Raw genomic sequence first — 16,786 nt, 5'->3', positions numbered from 1 at the left:
GAAGGGACTACAAGGAAGCTGGAGAGGGAATGTTCATCAGGAAGTACAGTGACAGGACAAGGGGGATTGGGCTCACACTGAAAGACAGGAAATTTAGATATACAGAAGAAATTCTCCCCTGGCACAGGGTGCCCAGAGAAGCTGTGGCTGCCCATCCCCAGAAGTGTCCAAGGCCAGGTTGGATGGGGCTTGGAGCAACCTGGGATAGTGGAAGGAGTTCCTGCCTGTGGGAGGGATGGAATGGGATGAGTTTTAAGGTCCCTTCCTACCCAAACATCCTGGGATTCTGGGACATGGGTTCTCTTCAGGTCCAGGGTGCTCAGTGCTGAGATTTCAGCCATGGCTCATCCTAGACTCTGCGGAGCACAGCTGGATTTTGGGGAGTTTTCCAAGAACTAACAAAGTCCACAGGAGCCAGCCCAGAATTGCTGGAGTCCCAGCAGGCTGTGTCCCCCAGCCCTGCACAGACCCTGGGAGTGCTGCTGGGGGTGGAGGTGACAGTTTCTCTGTGCCAGATCAAGCACAGCTGTTCTGCAGTGGGCCCTGCACAGAGCTGAGCTTATCGCCAGAAAAGCCTGGTTTAGACAAGCAGTTTATCAGGTCTGAGGTGCTAAAGCTCCTTTTCATACCAGCCTGAAGCCTCAGGGTGTCTTTCAAAGGTCTCCACACTACCCCTATTTTTTTTTCTCCAGATCTTCATCTCAAGATATTTATATATGTAAGAAGTTCAATTTTTACAGATTTTTATGAACAGTAAGCCTGGAGGAGAATGAAGTTCTAATTTAGATCATTACATACTCTAATGGAAGAGACTGTCACCACAGCCACCCACACCTCAGCAGTCACACAGAGCAGCAGGTTCTGCAAAGGGCAACAGCACCTCCTCTGAGAACCAAAATCAACTGTGTTCTCAGTAATTGTTCCTCACGTGTATTTCTGATTAAAAAACCCCCGAATGAACTCCCATGTAATGCTGGAAGAGGAAATATCCAAAGCGCTGCATTGCCAGCTTCATGTTGAAAAGGTATTTAAAATTTACATCTAATTTTGAATTTATTTGGCCAGAAAATGAACCTGCCAGCTCCCCCAAGGAAGCTGCCCAAAGTCCCTGCAGAGATCTTGCTGATTGTCCCGTGCCCACAGGATGCTTTTGCAGTAAACACAGATGTAAATGAAGCTCTTACAGTAACTGAGTTTGCACTTGCATCCCAGCAGTGTCACCTCCTCAGTCACTGCACCCGTCTCTAGCACAGTTCTACTCAGATATTAAGAGGGTTTTACACAGGTTAGTTCTAGTATAAAAATGTTCCTTACTAATAAAAACGAAGCAAAGACACTGAGCAGCAGCTGGATGAAGCTTTGATCAAACCATTTTTAGGTTTAATTTTGGTAAAATAGCTGAAAAACTGTCTGTTGGGTGAATACAGCAAGTTTTTGCCAGTTACACACAGTTTACACCCAAGTGTTTGCTGCCTGTGCCATCTACTGGTGCAAAGGACTCCTCCAATTCGTGCTCCTTCCTGCTTCTATAGCCCAGCTGAACACAGGAGCTGCTCAAACCCAAACACAGCATTAGGAGATCCCAGGAATACTTTCAAATTCCAGTATTTTGGCTGGGACACCCAGCCCCAGCCTAAAACGCTTAGGGATAGATCACAAGGCCAGCAGAGCACACGTGGGACCAAACCCAGCGCACCTCAGAGCAGGTGAGAACAATCTGTTCCTCCTGTCCCTGGCTCCCTGCCTGGAACATCCAATAACATCTTAAAGAACTGACTTCACTTCGCTCCAAAGGTACAGAAAGTGCTCCAGCCCATGTGGAAGCAGATCCAGCATTCCTGGCTGGAGGTGCATCCACTGCATGGACACTCTGAGCTGGGGAAAGAACAATTTCTGGGTTCTCTTCTCCATAAAATTAGACCTCAGTGCTACAAGCAGGTGCTTCTTACTCTCTACAACCAACACATCCCCAAGTCCTTCCACTCAAGGCTTCCAAAAGAACTCATCCTGGTTATCCCCCCAGCCAATCCAGAGGAGCAGGAAATCACTCTTTGTCCAAGGACACAAAACCTGGAGGAAAAACTTCCCAGGGCAGCTGCTTCTCCCAGTAACACCTGTGAGTGAAGGGAACCTGGCTCACAGTGACAGGAATTAGAGCTTTCTACAGCATTTAATTCACTATATACTTCAATTTACTGAAATACTCTCCTATACACCCTATTTTAGAGCCAAAGCTCTGGTTTTGGGACACATCCTTGGGGGAAGAGCTGCGTTCGTTTCTGTGCTAAAATTCCTGTGTTCTCCTTTCTCCTGCAGTTTCCTGAGCAATGACAGAGCACAGACACCTCTCCCTCCCCTCTGCTCTCAGTGCAGAAATCCTGTTTTCCTTCCAGCTGCACAATCCCAGGCACTCTCCAGGAAAGCCACAAGGGCTCAGCAACACTTTAGGTCTGAGCTCCAGCACTTTCAGGGCAGGACTCTCCTGTCTGAGCTTCCAGCCAAACTCAGGGTCAGAGCTGAGGGTTCATTAACCTCTGTACAGCCCCTCATTAACACCCAGGAACAGGCAAACCTTCAATCACAGCCTCATCACCAGCAATATTCAAATGAATTGTAAATACACCCTGTCCTTGCAGTGAACACCCCCAGAGCTGCCCCTGGGGATCCTGTTTGGAGAGCTCTCTGTTCTTCCCTCTGTTCCTCGAGCTTGTCTGGCACCACAAAGCATTTCCACAGCAGCAGAAGAGGAAATTCAGCTTCACAAGCTCAAAAAGAAGTAAGAGGGGTAAGAGAAAAGCAGTGCACACTGCCCCAGGCCCACAGCATCACCCCATCACTTCTGAGCACCAAACACAACACCAACACCAAAGTTTTAGAGAAACATTTATTATAGGGTTGCAGAATTTATGCCAATATAAAGTCCCTTAATAAAACTCTCAAGTTTATCAACTGCAGGACACTAACTCTTCATTCTTTTTAGACTGCAGCTTTCCAAAAAAAGGGAACAATGCTCTGACTGCAGCAGTAATGCTACTTGCTCATAAAAAGTTGATCTAAAAAGTTTTATATAAGCCCAAGTAGTTTAAGTTTACAACTACAGTCACGTTCACAAGTGAGCTATACCAGAACAGACCCTGGAAATAGGAAGTTACAGGATAAACCAAGTCATAACCAAAAATACTGACAAGCTTTAAGAGCAACTCTATCAGAATCTAACAACTAAATGCCACAAAACCAAACTAAGGGAGAAGAACTCAACATAAGCTCAGGGAAGGTTCCAAATATACATACGAATTCAATACAGTAATTGCACAAAAAGAAACAGGGTAGTGTTAAAGGTTTCTGATCACTGAGCTTGGATTTTACATGCTGCACACATGGTCATTAAAATAAACCTTTAATGAGCCAGATCAGGAAGGTTTTTGAGCCAGGATACGGAGTGCAGAGCTATTCTACAGAACTACACAAGATGTGCAAACCACAGATTATTAATATTAATCATTCTGTGAAAGTTAAGGTGAACATAACTGGTTCCAGCCAAGGAACTGGTTAACATTTTTATATATATATATTTTTCTGCCATTCCCAGATTACACTAAATCAAACACATTCAACAGAATAAACTGATATTAGCCTTCTAAAAAAACCTTACTCAAATTTAAGTTTTACATGAGACAACTAAAAAGTTATACCAAGGATCAACAAAAGCTGAAATGGTGACTTTGTCTTCTGAAATACAAGCAATACACAGAAAATGCATAAGGCTTTTGATTATCACTGCACGGTTTAATTGCAGAAGTCGATGTCTAAAGCTGACTTCTCCAAGAAGGTGTGACCTGGTCACCTCCCATCTGTCACCTTTCACTGCTGACAGATCTTTGTCTCAACCACGAAAGAGTTTTCAAAGTGTCTGATTGAGTGACAGTTCTCCGCTGCCCGTTTCTGCACACCTGGGGACGAGAGAGAACAAGAGGCTGAGTGAAGGGATCCAGAGCCCAGAGCAAGCATTGCCAGCCTTCCATCACTGCAAGACACAATCATTCAGTGCACAGAGTTTCTCCAGCCAGGAACTGCCACCAGAACCTGCTATGGGGCTGTTTTCCATCCCAAATCCCTCACCCAGCGTGCATCTGCACAGGGTGTGCTTTGCAGAGCACTTCACCTTGGGAGGATTTACCTCGCTCTGGTTCTTCCTAACACTATTAAAGTGATTTTCTCTATTTTGGGACATGCCAGCACTGGGTCTGACCCAGGCAGTTTACCTGTATCACCTGCGGCTCAGTAAGAGACAGGAACACAGCAGTCATACCATCAAAGGGGCTGCTCTACTCAATCACTTCCATTTGCAATAATTCAGAAGGATTTAGTTTGTTTAATAAGCAGATAATTGTTCAGATGAAGCAAGAGAAGTACCAGCTCTGAACCCTACCAGGGCACTGCTTTGGTTTATAAACACCTAAAATCCAGGCTTGTCCTTCAATCCCAAGGCATCAGGATGGAGGCGAAGTTTCCAGAGCCCACCTAACAGCATGACCTGGGGTTCTCCCATGCCTCCAAGTTAGAAGTCCAGGGAATTGACACAGCATCTGAGGTCAATTTGATCTAAGATGAACACACAAACTCCAGAGAAGCTGAGAGCCAAGGCAGCACTAGCTAAATGAGAATAAATGAAAAGATTTTTCCAGAGAAGTTCCAGGAGTTTATCCCCTGCAGTCTCATTTCTGTGACACGGCTCGTACATTGTGTGCTAGAAATGAGATGGGGAAGGCAAGACAAGACTTGCCCCTGAACAATCTTCTCCTCAGTTGGATCAGATTTCCCACCCTCTCCCCTCCACAGGCAAACACGGAGAGATACAGCACAGCAGCTGTACCAGGAAACATTTTCCATTTAGCAGAATCCTTTTGTACAAGTTCTCTGCAGGAATCTTTTACTCTGCAGCAAAGATGTCAACAACATGTTAAGAGCAGGATGATCTCAGGGAACATCATAAACACTCTTCACAGGGCTGTCTATAGACACAGCAGCTGTCAATTTAGCCTTGTTCCCAAAATCATTCTTACAACAGCACAGTCACACGCCTCTGCCTCCCATGAGGGCAGGGTGTTTAGTGTTCTTTCATGTGCCCTACACAGAACCCCTCTGCTGCTCCCACAGAGGGAGCCTTGCTTCCATCCACAACGGGATGTTGTGTGCAGCAAGCAGCAGATGTGGCTCCTGATGCTGCAACTGGGCTGAGGAAACTCTTGCCTAAGAGCCTGGCAGCCAAACCAGAGCACAGAGTCCTGACAAACCAAACATTTGCATTCTGAAAGGCTCTAACTGACAAAGGGTTAGCTCACTGTGTTTGGTGGGGGCAGCAAATATGAAATGCTTTGAGCTACAGTGAAACAAAATTCACAACATCAGATTTCTGCCCCCCAGGCCTTGTCCCAGTAGGTCAGAGCAGAGGCACCGCAGCTTAGTCTGTGTCGGGGGGTGGCAGGAGCACACAGTCAATAAAGAACCAGAGCTCAGCAGCTCCTCTGAAGTGTTCTTCCCCTTTCAGAGAGGAAATCAGGGATGTCCGGAGCTCACTGTCCAATTACTTTTTTTTTCAGAGCAAGTAAAGCAGAAAATGTTTTTATTTGGTGCTCCTGTAACCCAGTTTTAGATAGGACAAGGACATAATAAGCTGCGCCTACAGAGACTCACATTACCTGATGGATTATATGAATTTTAGGGTCAAACTAACTTATAACTTCCAACAAAAATTGGAACAGAAACAGACTTAAGTTTGGTTTGGGCATGTAACCTGTAATTGTGCAACTGAAATTTCCTCAGCGTGTTCAAATGACAGTTCACATCCAGACAGGAAGGGAGGGGAAATACCCAGCAGGGCCAGGAGTAGCCTCAACTTCTGCTGAACACTCAGATTTCCCAGATTAAAAACTCCCCAGGTTTAAGTTTTTACCCCTTCCCTAGTTAAACAATACATTTGGTTTTTCCTGAGGGGAACTTACCCACGATTTGGTCTCTGCGCTGAAGCCTGAAGGTCTCTTTTCCCACACAGAGCTGGTAGATGAAGATGCCCAGGTCAGACACGTTATCGATCTCCTCTGTAACCACCATCTCCTCACGCACCAGGTACGTCTGGGGCAGGTAAGAGCCAGTCTGGAAGAGACAAAGCCTGAAGGTACAGACTGCTGCTAACAATGGACAAACCACTACATTTCTCTGCTTTGGAAGGGATTGAAGCAGCAGAGTTTTAATACCTAGATACACTGAGCTCAACTAGTCTCATACCAGGGAAGTTAAAAACTGACAGAGGCCACTTCCAACAGCTGCAGTTACATTCAAACAAAGCACAATTAACCTCAACTCTGCAAGCCTCATGTGAAGCAAATGTAAATAGAACCTGGTCAGGTTTATCTGTACACAAAGTTTGCAGCTAAAAGAGAAACAAAATATTGTGAAAGACTCCAGGTTTGAGACAATGTTAATTCTAATATAAAAAAGGCAAGGCAACCTACAAAAGGCTTCACCAGATGCTCCCAGCACTACTGTAACAGCTTCCTACCCCCAACTCCTAAAAACAGGGGCAGGGACATACACTTAAAACTTGTCTTCATGGAGCTATAAAAAAGAATGCAACAAGCGAAACTAGACCAGTGGCCTCTAGAACCAGGTGTAAGAGAGCCAATGATTATTTTTTAAAGTCTATTTGATGCATGATAGCCAAGTACTGCATTTAACTGGGAAGCAGCAGCCAGCTCTATCAACTTGACCCGTAAATCATCTTGGAAAAACAATGGTTTTAGTCACTGAAGAGTCAAATGCTTGTGGTGATCTCATAACTGCAGTGCCAATAACTGGGGAACAAGTTCACATTGTTCTTTTCAGCAAAACCCTCACGGGGCGAGAGAGTGAGCTAGCCGGGAGTAACTCTCAGGTTTAGGCTTTCAATCATATTTGGAGCTTTATCAAATTCCTTTCTAACAGCTAAATTTAACCTTATCTGCTGGTTGCTTTCAGCTCTCATAAAGCCAGGTATTAATAAGAGCATTAGGCATGAATCTACTCAACATAATATACACTGACAGCTGGCCTTAACTTCAGTGCAGTGACTGAGCCAGGGGATTATGGACTTTGATGGAGGGAGGACTGTTCTAGCAAGGGCCTGGAGTTCAGGAGCAGCACCCAGCACTCTTAGCAAAGGCAGTCTGTCAGCAGAAGCCAGCAGCAAAGCTCCCACATACCGCCAGCTTGGCGAAGAGATCCATCAGATTCCTTGGAGGCATGACTATGGAAGTGTTCAGTGGGATCACGTAGCAGTTCCCCAGCTGGAGGTCAAGATACGCTGTCAAAAGCTGTTTTAAAAACAAGTTTTTAATTAGTCAAGGGGCCTTTGATTAGGAGAATACAATTCCATCAGGAGCAAGGCAAGCTAAAAAAGCTGGAGATCACTCACAGCTACTACAAAAGTGATGCATTCAGGAACTGCCCAGTGTAAGAACTGAACTGTTACCACTTTGGCACACCAGCAACAGAATGAATAACTTTCCTAGGTAAGAGAAAGCTGACTATAAAAGCAGCTTCTGCCATAATTGTAAAGGAGTACAGTTTGTACTAACATAGAGGAAGTATTTGGGAGTATGATCTCATAACTGAAAAGGTCCAATTAAGCATAGTGCAAACAAAAGGTATCCAGCTGCTGATAAACAATGATTCCCTTTAAATAGTTCTTCAGGAAAAGTGTTAGTCCCTACAAAAATCTCGTCAGCCTTGCCACTGAGTGCAAGAACTGCAGCAACTAGAATTATCTGTTTATTCTATCTGCATTGCCAAGGCTGGATTTACAACCAACCTCTGAGAGCTTTTACAGCTGACTGAGGATAATGTTAACACTATCAACACAACTTTGATTAAAAAGACAAATGAAAGCCACCCTCTCCTCTTTGCCTTACAGAAACGCCATACAACTACCACAGCACTGTCAGGTTCCAGGTTTCAGCTGCTTGAAGTGATTTTTCAATGACCTTCTCCTGACACCTGTTTGCAATTCTACATTTTGCTGTGACATTGTGGTGAGTCCTCAGTCCCTTAACTCACATTTATTACGTTCTCCATTTACATGGGATTCTTTATCCAACAGCAAGTGGCACTTGCAGATATCCCATGGGCAACAATAAAGCTGCACAGCACTGAAATGCATTTTTCTGGGAAACAACTCAAGAGTTCCTACCCACAGTGACTGTAACACCCATGCAGAGTTAATCCCTCTGTTGCAGAGTTCACAGGGTCAGCTCTGCCACGCATAAAGCCAAGGAGCAGCCTGTGCTGACAGCGAGCTTTACAGCCCCGGATCCAATGCTGGTGCTGTGGGTGCCCCCGTCACTGACCCTGTCGAAGTCGTGCACGATGGCGGCGGGGTCGCTGTCGGAGAACTTGGGCACGGGCACGTCGATGATGGCGATGTTGTCATCCTCGCGGATGTCGGCCTCCTCGGCAATGGGCAGGAAGTACGGCTCCACCGCGCGCTCCCGGCCCTCGTTCTCAAAGTAGCACATCTCCCCACGGTACACCTTGTGCTGGGACACGAGCAAGGGCAGGTAGTGAATGCACAAAGCAGTTTTAACTCTGCACTTCTGTCTGCTGAGACTGAGCACAGCTCTGTCACACCCAAGGGACACACACTCGCCGTGTCCTCATCATACTTCTCTCCCGTTCATCTTTCCAGTCTAGTGATAATCCATTTATATTTTTTTTAAATCAATGCTGTTTAAATAAAAAAGAACTCTCAGATTACCTTTGGCATGAAGTACTTGTAGATGCAGGCTCCACCCACAACAACCCCTGCCAAGATGAACGCCAGGCCCAGCAGAGTCAAGAGACATCTTCCAGATGAGTTTTCACCCCTGTGTGTGGCAACTTCTGGGTCCTTTAAATAAAGAAGGGGAGAACTGAGAAAGGGCAGTTGCTCTGCATTTAAAGAAAGTGGTTATCAACTGTTTGACTTTGGTCCACTGTCTCCTATTTCTTCTAGGTGTGGGAATTACAAGTCAGCATCATAAAATAAAACACTTACATGAAATGTCACTGCATCAAATTAAGATCAGTTTTCTAACAGCACCAAGAGTGCTTTCTGAGTTAGAGGATGTCTTCTAGACAAACCTTTGTCCAGAAACTATTTGAGATGCATAAAACTTAAATAACTGTAACAAATATCCTGTGCTGCAGCCACACCGTAGTACAAAAACCAGGATTTGTAGATCAAGGTCATTAAAGGTACACAGTGTCTTCAGGCCTCTTCCCCTCCTCCTCTCACTACCACGTGCATTAACATCACTTTTCCTCCCAAAGCTGGATTAACAGAGGAAGCCAAGACGCAACTTTGTCTCTTGGCTGGGGAACAGACAACTGACACGAGTCACCAGGTTTTGGAACTTTTGATATGCACAAGCAAAGTCCATTATGAAAGAAAACGACTCATCAGCTTAAACACAGCTTCCAATTATGCCAAATAAAAACAACTCCCTGTGGCACATCCTACCTTGCAGCCTCAAAATAACCTTTTTCCTACCCAAATCTCAGGAAGTTTTGTTTCTAACAGCCTGAAACTTCTCTCTTTAGATCAGCAGCTTGTTTTCCCCCACCCAATGTTCTCTCAAACAAAGATGACTGCACCCAAAGGAAACTACTCTCCAGTGGTGGTGAGTTGTGCAATCCTCACTGCAAAGGCAGAGGTGATGTCTGAAAGGAAAATTTAACCTTCCAGATCTCCTGCAGCACCTTCCTAGACTTCCAGATGCAAGCCAAGTGAAGAGAACAGCAAAAGTGCTGCCAAATAGCAAACAATCAGAAGAGACATTCCCTCCTGGAATTACACACTGGGTTTGAGTCTTTAAAAGGAGAAAACAAAACACAAAAACAACCATGAAACCCAAAATGTTTAGATAACCCCTATATTTGGTCAAGACTGTCCCTTTAATGACTCCTGACTCCAGGATTTAATAGCTTGCTTTCAAGATCTGCTCTTTGTTTCAGTCAGGAAGGAAGAAAATCAGATTTCACAGTAAAAGATCTTTTCTTTTGAGGTGTTCCCAGAATCAGTGGCTGGGCTGGGCACAGCAGCTTCCACAGCCTTTCTTTATTTGGGTCCTGCAGAACACAACACATTTAGTGACCTGTGTTCCCAACAAGCGCCAGCATTATCACCAGGGCTGCAATATTTCCATGCTCAGCAAGATGCAGCAGCATAAAAGTCAGAGCCATCAGTTATGCAAGTGCTGAAACAAACCCCAAGCTGTTTTGTGAAAGTCAATACTCCCACATTCCACTCGCGCATCCTCCAAACACAAAAATGTTGGTTCAGCAGGACACAAGAAGCTGCTACAATTGGCATGCAAAGCATTTGTTAAAAAAGAAACCAACTACAAAAGCAAAGCCAAACCCTGGTTTCAAGTCAGAATGATGCCACATTTCTGTGGCACTGTGTGAAAATCTCTTTTCAGGGTTAAGCAGCTGTAAGATGGAGATTAATTCTGTTCTCTCCACGTTCTACCACCCTCACCTCCACCTTGGAGCACCTTACTCATCCAGCCTGTCCCTACTTGAACACACCAGTCTGCACCAGTTTTGGCACTGCAGCCATCCCAGCACAGGGGTGATGTCGACATCTAATTAGCTGCACTTGCACTACACCTATTTCAAACAAAGCAAAGGTACTTGAGCATATTAAGCAGCAATGTGGGCAGCTGAACTTGAGAGGGAAGAGTTGACAGAGCTGCTAAGAGAACACAATAGCAAGGTTTTGCTAGAGCAGGTTACAAAACCTCTGCACAAAGAAACAGGTAAAAGTCGTCAAAAACCTACAAAGAAAATGCAGCTCTAAGCTGTAACAAGCAAAGCTAACGAGGGATATGAGACAAGAAGAAAAATCACTTGTTTTAACACTGCTGACAGCCCCAAAGAACCTGCAGGGAGAATATGCTGCAAGCTCAAGGGTTTTGTGCAGATACTCCAGGGGACTTTTATTGTGCTGTTTCAGCCAACATTAACCTTTAAGCTTGTTTGCTCTGCACAAATATTCCAGCTAAAGAAGACATTAACAACCACTCCAACAAGTTTGTCTTGGAGTAAAATTATGAACTTGATGTTTATATGCAATTCCAAGCCCTGAAGTCAGAGTGGAGAGTTGTTAAAATCCCACGAACATGTGTGCAAAAACACAGAATACTCCAAATTGAGAGGAGCAGCTCTCATGAGAACAGAAAAAATGGGTATGCTTATTAGAACTATTCCAGTCAGAACTTTGACAGTACAGGGCTAGTAAATATTTGCATAACCAGCTGCCTCAGGAATAGCTGAGGAATTTGTCCTCAAGAAACTGGCCAGGCTAATGACATCTTCAAATTTTAAATCCTTTATCTACCCTGTTTACCCACTTTCTCTCCTTTTGATCCTGTAATTGAGTGCTACTGTATTAAATGTGCACACATCGAACTGACAGCTCAGAAGAGTGCACTGAGCAAGAAAATCACTCGGCATCCCTTCTCCTTCCAAAGGAAGGCTATTTCAGGTGAGGCTGTGTAGGCTGGTAGGGAAGCTGCTTTCCTGATTACAGCTTAGAAGGGAAGAAAAAAAAGAAAAAAACAGAACTAGAGTCCAGCTCCACACGTTTTGTTGTTTCTAAAATTTTCTTACTCTCCTATTGCAAATAAACTCAGCCCATGCCATCTTCCCGGTCTAGTGCCACTGATGTATTTACCTACAGGCTGAGCCTCTCCATCTCCCTAAAAATGCAGGACACCTTCAAAACAAATTTCCCACAAATGGGGAAAGTTCCACTCAAGCCAGCGACGCGCAGCTCGCTGGGAAGGAAAAGCCAACCACAGGGTGCTCGCCTGGGTTTCTATTTAAAACCCTTTATGGCAGGTTTCTTAATTTAAGCGCGACACCGACGCCTCACCGCAGTGCCGGGAGGCTCCGAGCGCCGCCGGGAGAGGAGGACGAGCCTCAGCCCGCTTTGTTTGCCTGGGAGGCGCCGGCCGAGCGCTGCCCGCGCCGGGGGGGGCTCTCCCTGCGCTTTCCCGGCCGGCCCAGGGCCGAGCTGGGAGCTTTAAAGCGCCGTCAGGAAACGCGGCGCTGGCACGGGCCCAGCTCGACATAAACACCCGGTGCCGGCGCTCGCCCGGGGGTGTCGCGGGGCAGCGCACCGCGACAGCGCTGCGGAGCGGGACAGCACCGCGGCGCCAGGGCCCTGCGGCCCCTCAAGGCTGAGGGCAGTCGGTGCCTCAGCCCCGGGCAGAGCGCGGCGGGGCGGCCGCCGCACGAGCGAGAGCCCCGCGGCCGCCGGCGCCTCCCCCGGCCGCGAGAAAATGGCGGCGGCTCCGTCTCCTCGCTCCCCCCCTCACACCGCCCCGCTCCTCCCGCCGCCGCCGCCGGCCGGGACACCCCTGTGCCCGCACCTTGTCGGCCACCAGCGCCTCGGCCGCCTCTTTTTTGGGCTCATCCTTGAGGGCGAAGGGCGAGTTGAAGGCGATCTTCACCATGGCGCCAGCGCTGCTGCCGCGTCCCGGAGCGGCAGCGGGGACAGCGCGGAGGGCGGGGCGAGCTCTGCGGTGGCCCCGCCCCCAGCCCCGCCCGCGGGCACCGCCGGCAGCGCCCCCTGCTGGCCGCGGCCTCCCACGGCTCCATTCCCCCGCAGCTCCTCGGGAGCGCGTCCCGGCATGGAGAGTCGGGATCGCGGAGGCTGGGAAAGGCCTCCGGGGCCATCGGGTCCAGCCTGGGACCGACCCCCACCTTGTCACCAGCCCAGAGCGCTGCGTGCCACATCCAGTCCTTCCTTGGACACCCCCAGGGATGAGGAATCCACCACCTCCTTGGGCAGCCCCTTCCAGAGCCTGACCGCCCTTTCCACGGAGAAATTCCTGCTGATCTCCGACCTGAGCCTCCCCCGGCCCAGCCTGAGGCCGTTCCCTCTCCTGTCCCTGTTCCCTGGGAGCAGAGCCCGACCCCCCGGCTGTCCCCTCCTGTCAGGAGTTGTACAAAGCCAGAAGATCTCCCCTGAGCCTCCTTTTCTCCAGGCTGAGCCCCCCCAGCTCCCTCAGCCCATCCTGGGGCTCCCTGGGCACCTGTCCCAGTGCTCTGCCCTCGCCATGGAAAGAATTTCTTCCTCATGTTGAGGTGGAACTTCTTGTGGTTTAGTTAATGGCCATAGCTCCTTGTCCTGTCACAGAGCCTGGCAGCATCCTCTGGCGCCCCTCGGAGATTGGTACGGATTGATGAGATCCCTCGCAGTCTTCCCTTCTCCAGATTAACCAAGCCCAGCTCCCACAGTCTCTCCTCATGAGAGGGATGCTCCAGACCCCTCATCATCCTTGTGGCCTCTGCTGGACCCTCTCCAGCAGCTCCTTGTCTTTTTTGTCCTCAAGAAACGCAGACCTGGGCACAGGCCTCCAGAAGTGCCTCAGAAGGGAGAATGAAACACTTCATGCATTCGACTGTCTGAAACAATCTGCTCCTTCATATGGATGGAAATCTGTGTTTGTCTCTCTAGAATTTAACTTTACAGCTCTACAAAGAAATCTGGTTTGAATCTGGTGCCCACACCATGGAACCCTCCCTTACAGACAACTGTAATTAAACAGAGCTGAACACTTATGCAAATATTGCAATAAGTAATTCTTCTAAGTGTAAACAACATGCAGTGTGTATTCCAGCATTCAAAGCATGTTCCTGTTATTACACAGATGGAATACACTGTGTTTCCTTTCAAGATCATAGGTTTGATATTGCTGCCTTTCATGTCTCTAAGAGTTTTGACTTTGACTTTGGTCAGGGAAGAACAAACTGTTTTATGTTTATGTAGCCTGACTTGGTCTAGTAACAGAACACACTTTAACCTCATTTTACCAAGAAACCAGTGAAAAATCAATTTTCATATTTCCCAGCTTTAGCGTGTTGGGAATAAGTCAAGCTCCACTCTCAAAGTCCCTGGAACACAGATTTAGAACACATTAAGAAGTTTCCTGTATGGCCAATGCAATATCTGTACTCTCCAAACTGGTAGTTGATAAATGCTGGGAATAGTTTTTGGTATCTTAATCGAATGCAATTACTTCATCCTTAAACAAATTGTCTTTAGCTTCCAATTACCCAACACCTTTATTTGAAAAAGAAGGCATAAGTAAAACTAGAATAGAACAGAAATAGACCCCTGCTTTTTATCAGCTCTACATCCCAGCTGCCTCACTGTCCATGTTCTGTTGCAAGGGGCGGACACACCTGGAAATATTGTGCTCAGAGAAAAAAAAAGTTAAAGAATAGAAGGGTTTATTTTACATTTGTCTGCACTCAAATTTGCAAAACTGGAACTTGCATATGATTTGTTGTGGATTTTTTTTAATGTGCATTTCTGTAGTATATGTGACAATAATTTATCTTAACATGATCAAAACTTATTTAAAACGTGCAGTGTCTGGGAGAAAGTAATTCCAGCACCATCAAGCAGTTTTACACAGCTGATACTCTCAGTTCAGTCAGCAGCAACTCCTTCCACACACATCTCCTCGTACAATAATCTGAGTGTGTTTTGTAGAATACCAGGTTGGGAAGACATAAGAGAACTCAGATTTTTTTTTCCCCCTTCTAGAAATCATCAGGCTGTTTGACTAAATAAATACTAGAGAACTCCATGGGTGACTCTCCCACTTCATCCCTAAAATACTTTTTCACCTTAGTCCTGGCCCAGTTTTCTTTCAGACTTTTGCTATATACTGATTACAGTTAGGCCTGGAAATCCCAAGCCATCTAAAGAAGTCATATCACTTATTCTTTTGAATTCTGCAAGATTTCTGCTTTTCTTTACTGTTAAAATACCCTGGGGTTAATTTCCTTATATTTATTCTGAGGTTGTCTTTATCACCTTGGCAGGGAAGAGATTATCCCCTGATGCTTCATTATCTTTTCAATCCTTCTGGTGTCTGTAAAGTTAAAGCAGCACTCTAAAAAAAAATAACAAATACATGGAGCAAGTTGTTTTAGAGATTGCAGAAATTTGGCCAAGGGAAGGGAGAACTGGAATGCTGTGGTGAGGCTGTGATGCTGTTACCTTTACTCCCAGAGAAGAGAACTGTATTTCTTAGAAGTGCCACTAAACCCCAACGCCTCCCTTTTAGCAGCAGTGATGACATAAGGAGCCCAGACAGTCTAAGAATATTAAAGACCAGGCTTTGGAAGGTGAGGTTGTACCTTGTATTGCACCAGGCAGTGACTCAGCAGATAATCCCACTGGAAGCTCCTTTTTGAGCAATCCTGAATTAATTTTTAACATGTAGGAGGTTTTTTAGCTCTTCAATACACTTTTTTAAAACTCCAGCCGTAAGATATGTTTACATTTATTCTATCTCCCCCTTTTTTTTATTTTTTTATTTTTTTTTATGCCAGGCAAATCCTTCCTTACTTTCTGGGAACAATGGGATGTTCTATTTATCCTAGTTTTTGAAATAGTGTCACACTTTGAAGTAGAAGGTGTTGTGTATGTGCATAATCCTGACTCGTGTATCTTGTCCTGGCTCAAACAGAGCTGGGAGGAGGAGGAGGAGGCTGCAGGCTGGCAGGACATGTGAGCACATGTTCTGTATTTCAGTGGTCACTCACAGCTCCTTAAACCTGAGTAATGTTTTGTTAGACCTAAATCCATGCACAGAGTTCAGCACTGAAGTGTAAATTCACTCAGCTGGGCCTCACACCCTCACTGGTACTGCAGAGCTCACAGGGACAATGACTCTCAGAGCTCCAACCTGGACTCAAGGTGTAAAGAAACAGCAATTAATACATGTAATAATTAACTGTTTTAAATATACACTATATCAAGCAGTTGGGTTTTTTATGAGCAGTCTAATTACTGACAGAAATGCATTAAAGTAAACATGTATGTCATGCAGGGCTGTTAAAAATTAAAGAGAAACTACAAACTCTCTCCTTTCCCAAAGACCTTCTCCCAGTTTGACATTTAATATTTATCCAGATGTCTGAAGTTCTGCTTTTTGCCTCCAGTCCTTTCCCAACTCTCTTGCAAAGCATTCCTCCCTCAACACCTCCTCCTGTTTTTCTTCACTCTCCAGCTCTGACATTCCATCTCCATTCCTTCCCTAATCAGTGACCTGGGACCTCTTTCACCTTTCTACCTGTACCTAAGGCTGTTGATACTGAATCCATCCAAAACTGCAAAACTCAGAGCTGCCAGTTTAAACTTTTGCGGAGGGAAGTTTTTCCCACTAAATTTGGTCCCTTGAGTGAGGATCTGTGTGTCTGGAGAGGAAATGTTGTTTGCTCCACTGCCTTCCCCTACTGCCTGGCAGGCTTCTCTCCACTGCAGCAGTGTTAGATTAGGATCTGTGGCAAGGGAAACACACATTACTCACTTCTACTGATGACTTGTTACAAAACACTACAACAGGAATGTTGGCCACATGGAAAGTTGCCTATTTCCATGCAGGGAGAAGGTGGGAATCCCTTTTCTCTGCAGTGTCCAGCTGTGGGAGGAATGAGAAGAGGGAACCTGAAGGACACAGAGATCCTGTTGATGTGGTCAGGTCAGGGTTGAAGAGACCTCACTGCCCACACAGCCATTGCCTCACAGAGCAGAATTCCACAAGAAATTCCAGTCCTCTGGAACATCTGCCAAGCGAGCAGCACGCCCAGGGTGATCGGCAGCCCCAAAGGATGGAAGGACCAAATGTGCCTGTGGTGTAACTGCAGTGAGGCAAGCAGAGATCTGTCAGGAACCCGGAGTCCTGGC

At 46.3% G+C, this 16,786-nt stretch overlaps 1 protein-coding gene across 1 annotated transcript; it reads right to left on the bottom strand.

Moving 5' to 3' along the window:
• Positions 1-2,870: 2,870 nt before the first annotated feature.
• On the bottom strand, positions 2,871-12,609 carry ITM2A (integral membrane protein 2A). Its single transcript, XM_068204608.1, has 6 exons — positions 12,450-12,609; positions 8,789-8,920; positions 8,382-8,570; positions 7,239-7,349; positions 6,003-6,153; positions 2,871-3,950 (listed from the first exon to the last, which is right to left on the bottom strand). The coding sequence occupies exons 1-6, from the start codon at positions 12,531-12,533 to the stop codon at positions 3,862-3,864; spliced, it is 756 nt and encodes a 251-aa protein (XP_068060709.1). The 5' UTR covers positions 12,534-12,609; the 3' UTR covers positions 2,871-3,861.
• Between the last annotated feature and the right edge of the window lie 4,177 nt (positions 12,610-16,786).

The sequence above is a fragment of the Anomalospiza imberbis genome, chromosome 14 (genome assembly GCF_031753505.1).
Source record: "Anomalospiza imberbis isolate Cuckoo-Finch-1a 21T00152 chromosome 14, ASM3175350v1, whole genome shotgun sequence".
NCBI lineage: Eukaryota > Metazoa > Chordata > Aves > Passeriformes > Viduidae > Anomalospiza > Anomalospiza imberbis.
Note: the sequence above shows the minus strand (reverse complement) of the source record. Positions and strands in the feature narration are given on the sequence as shown.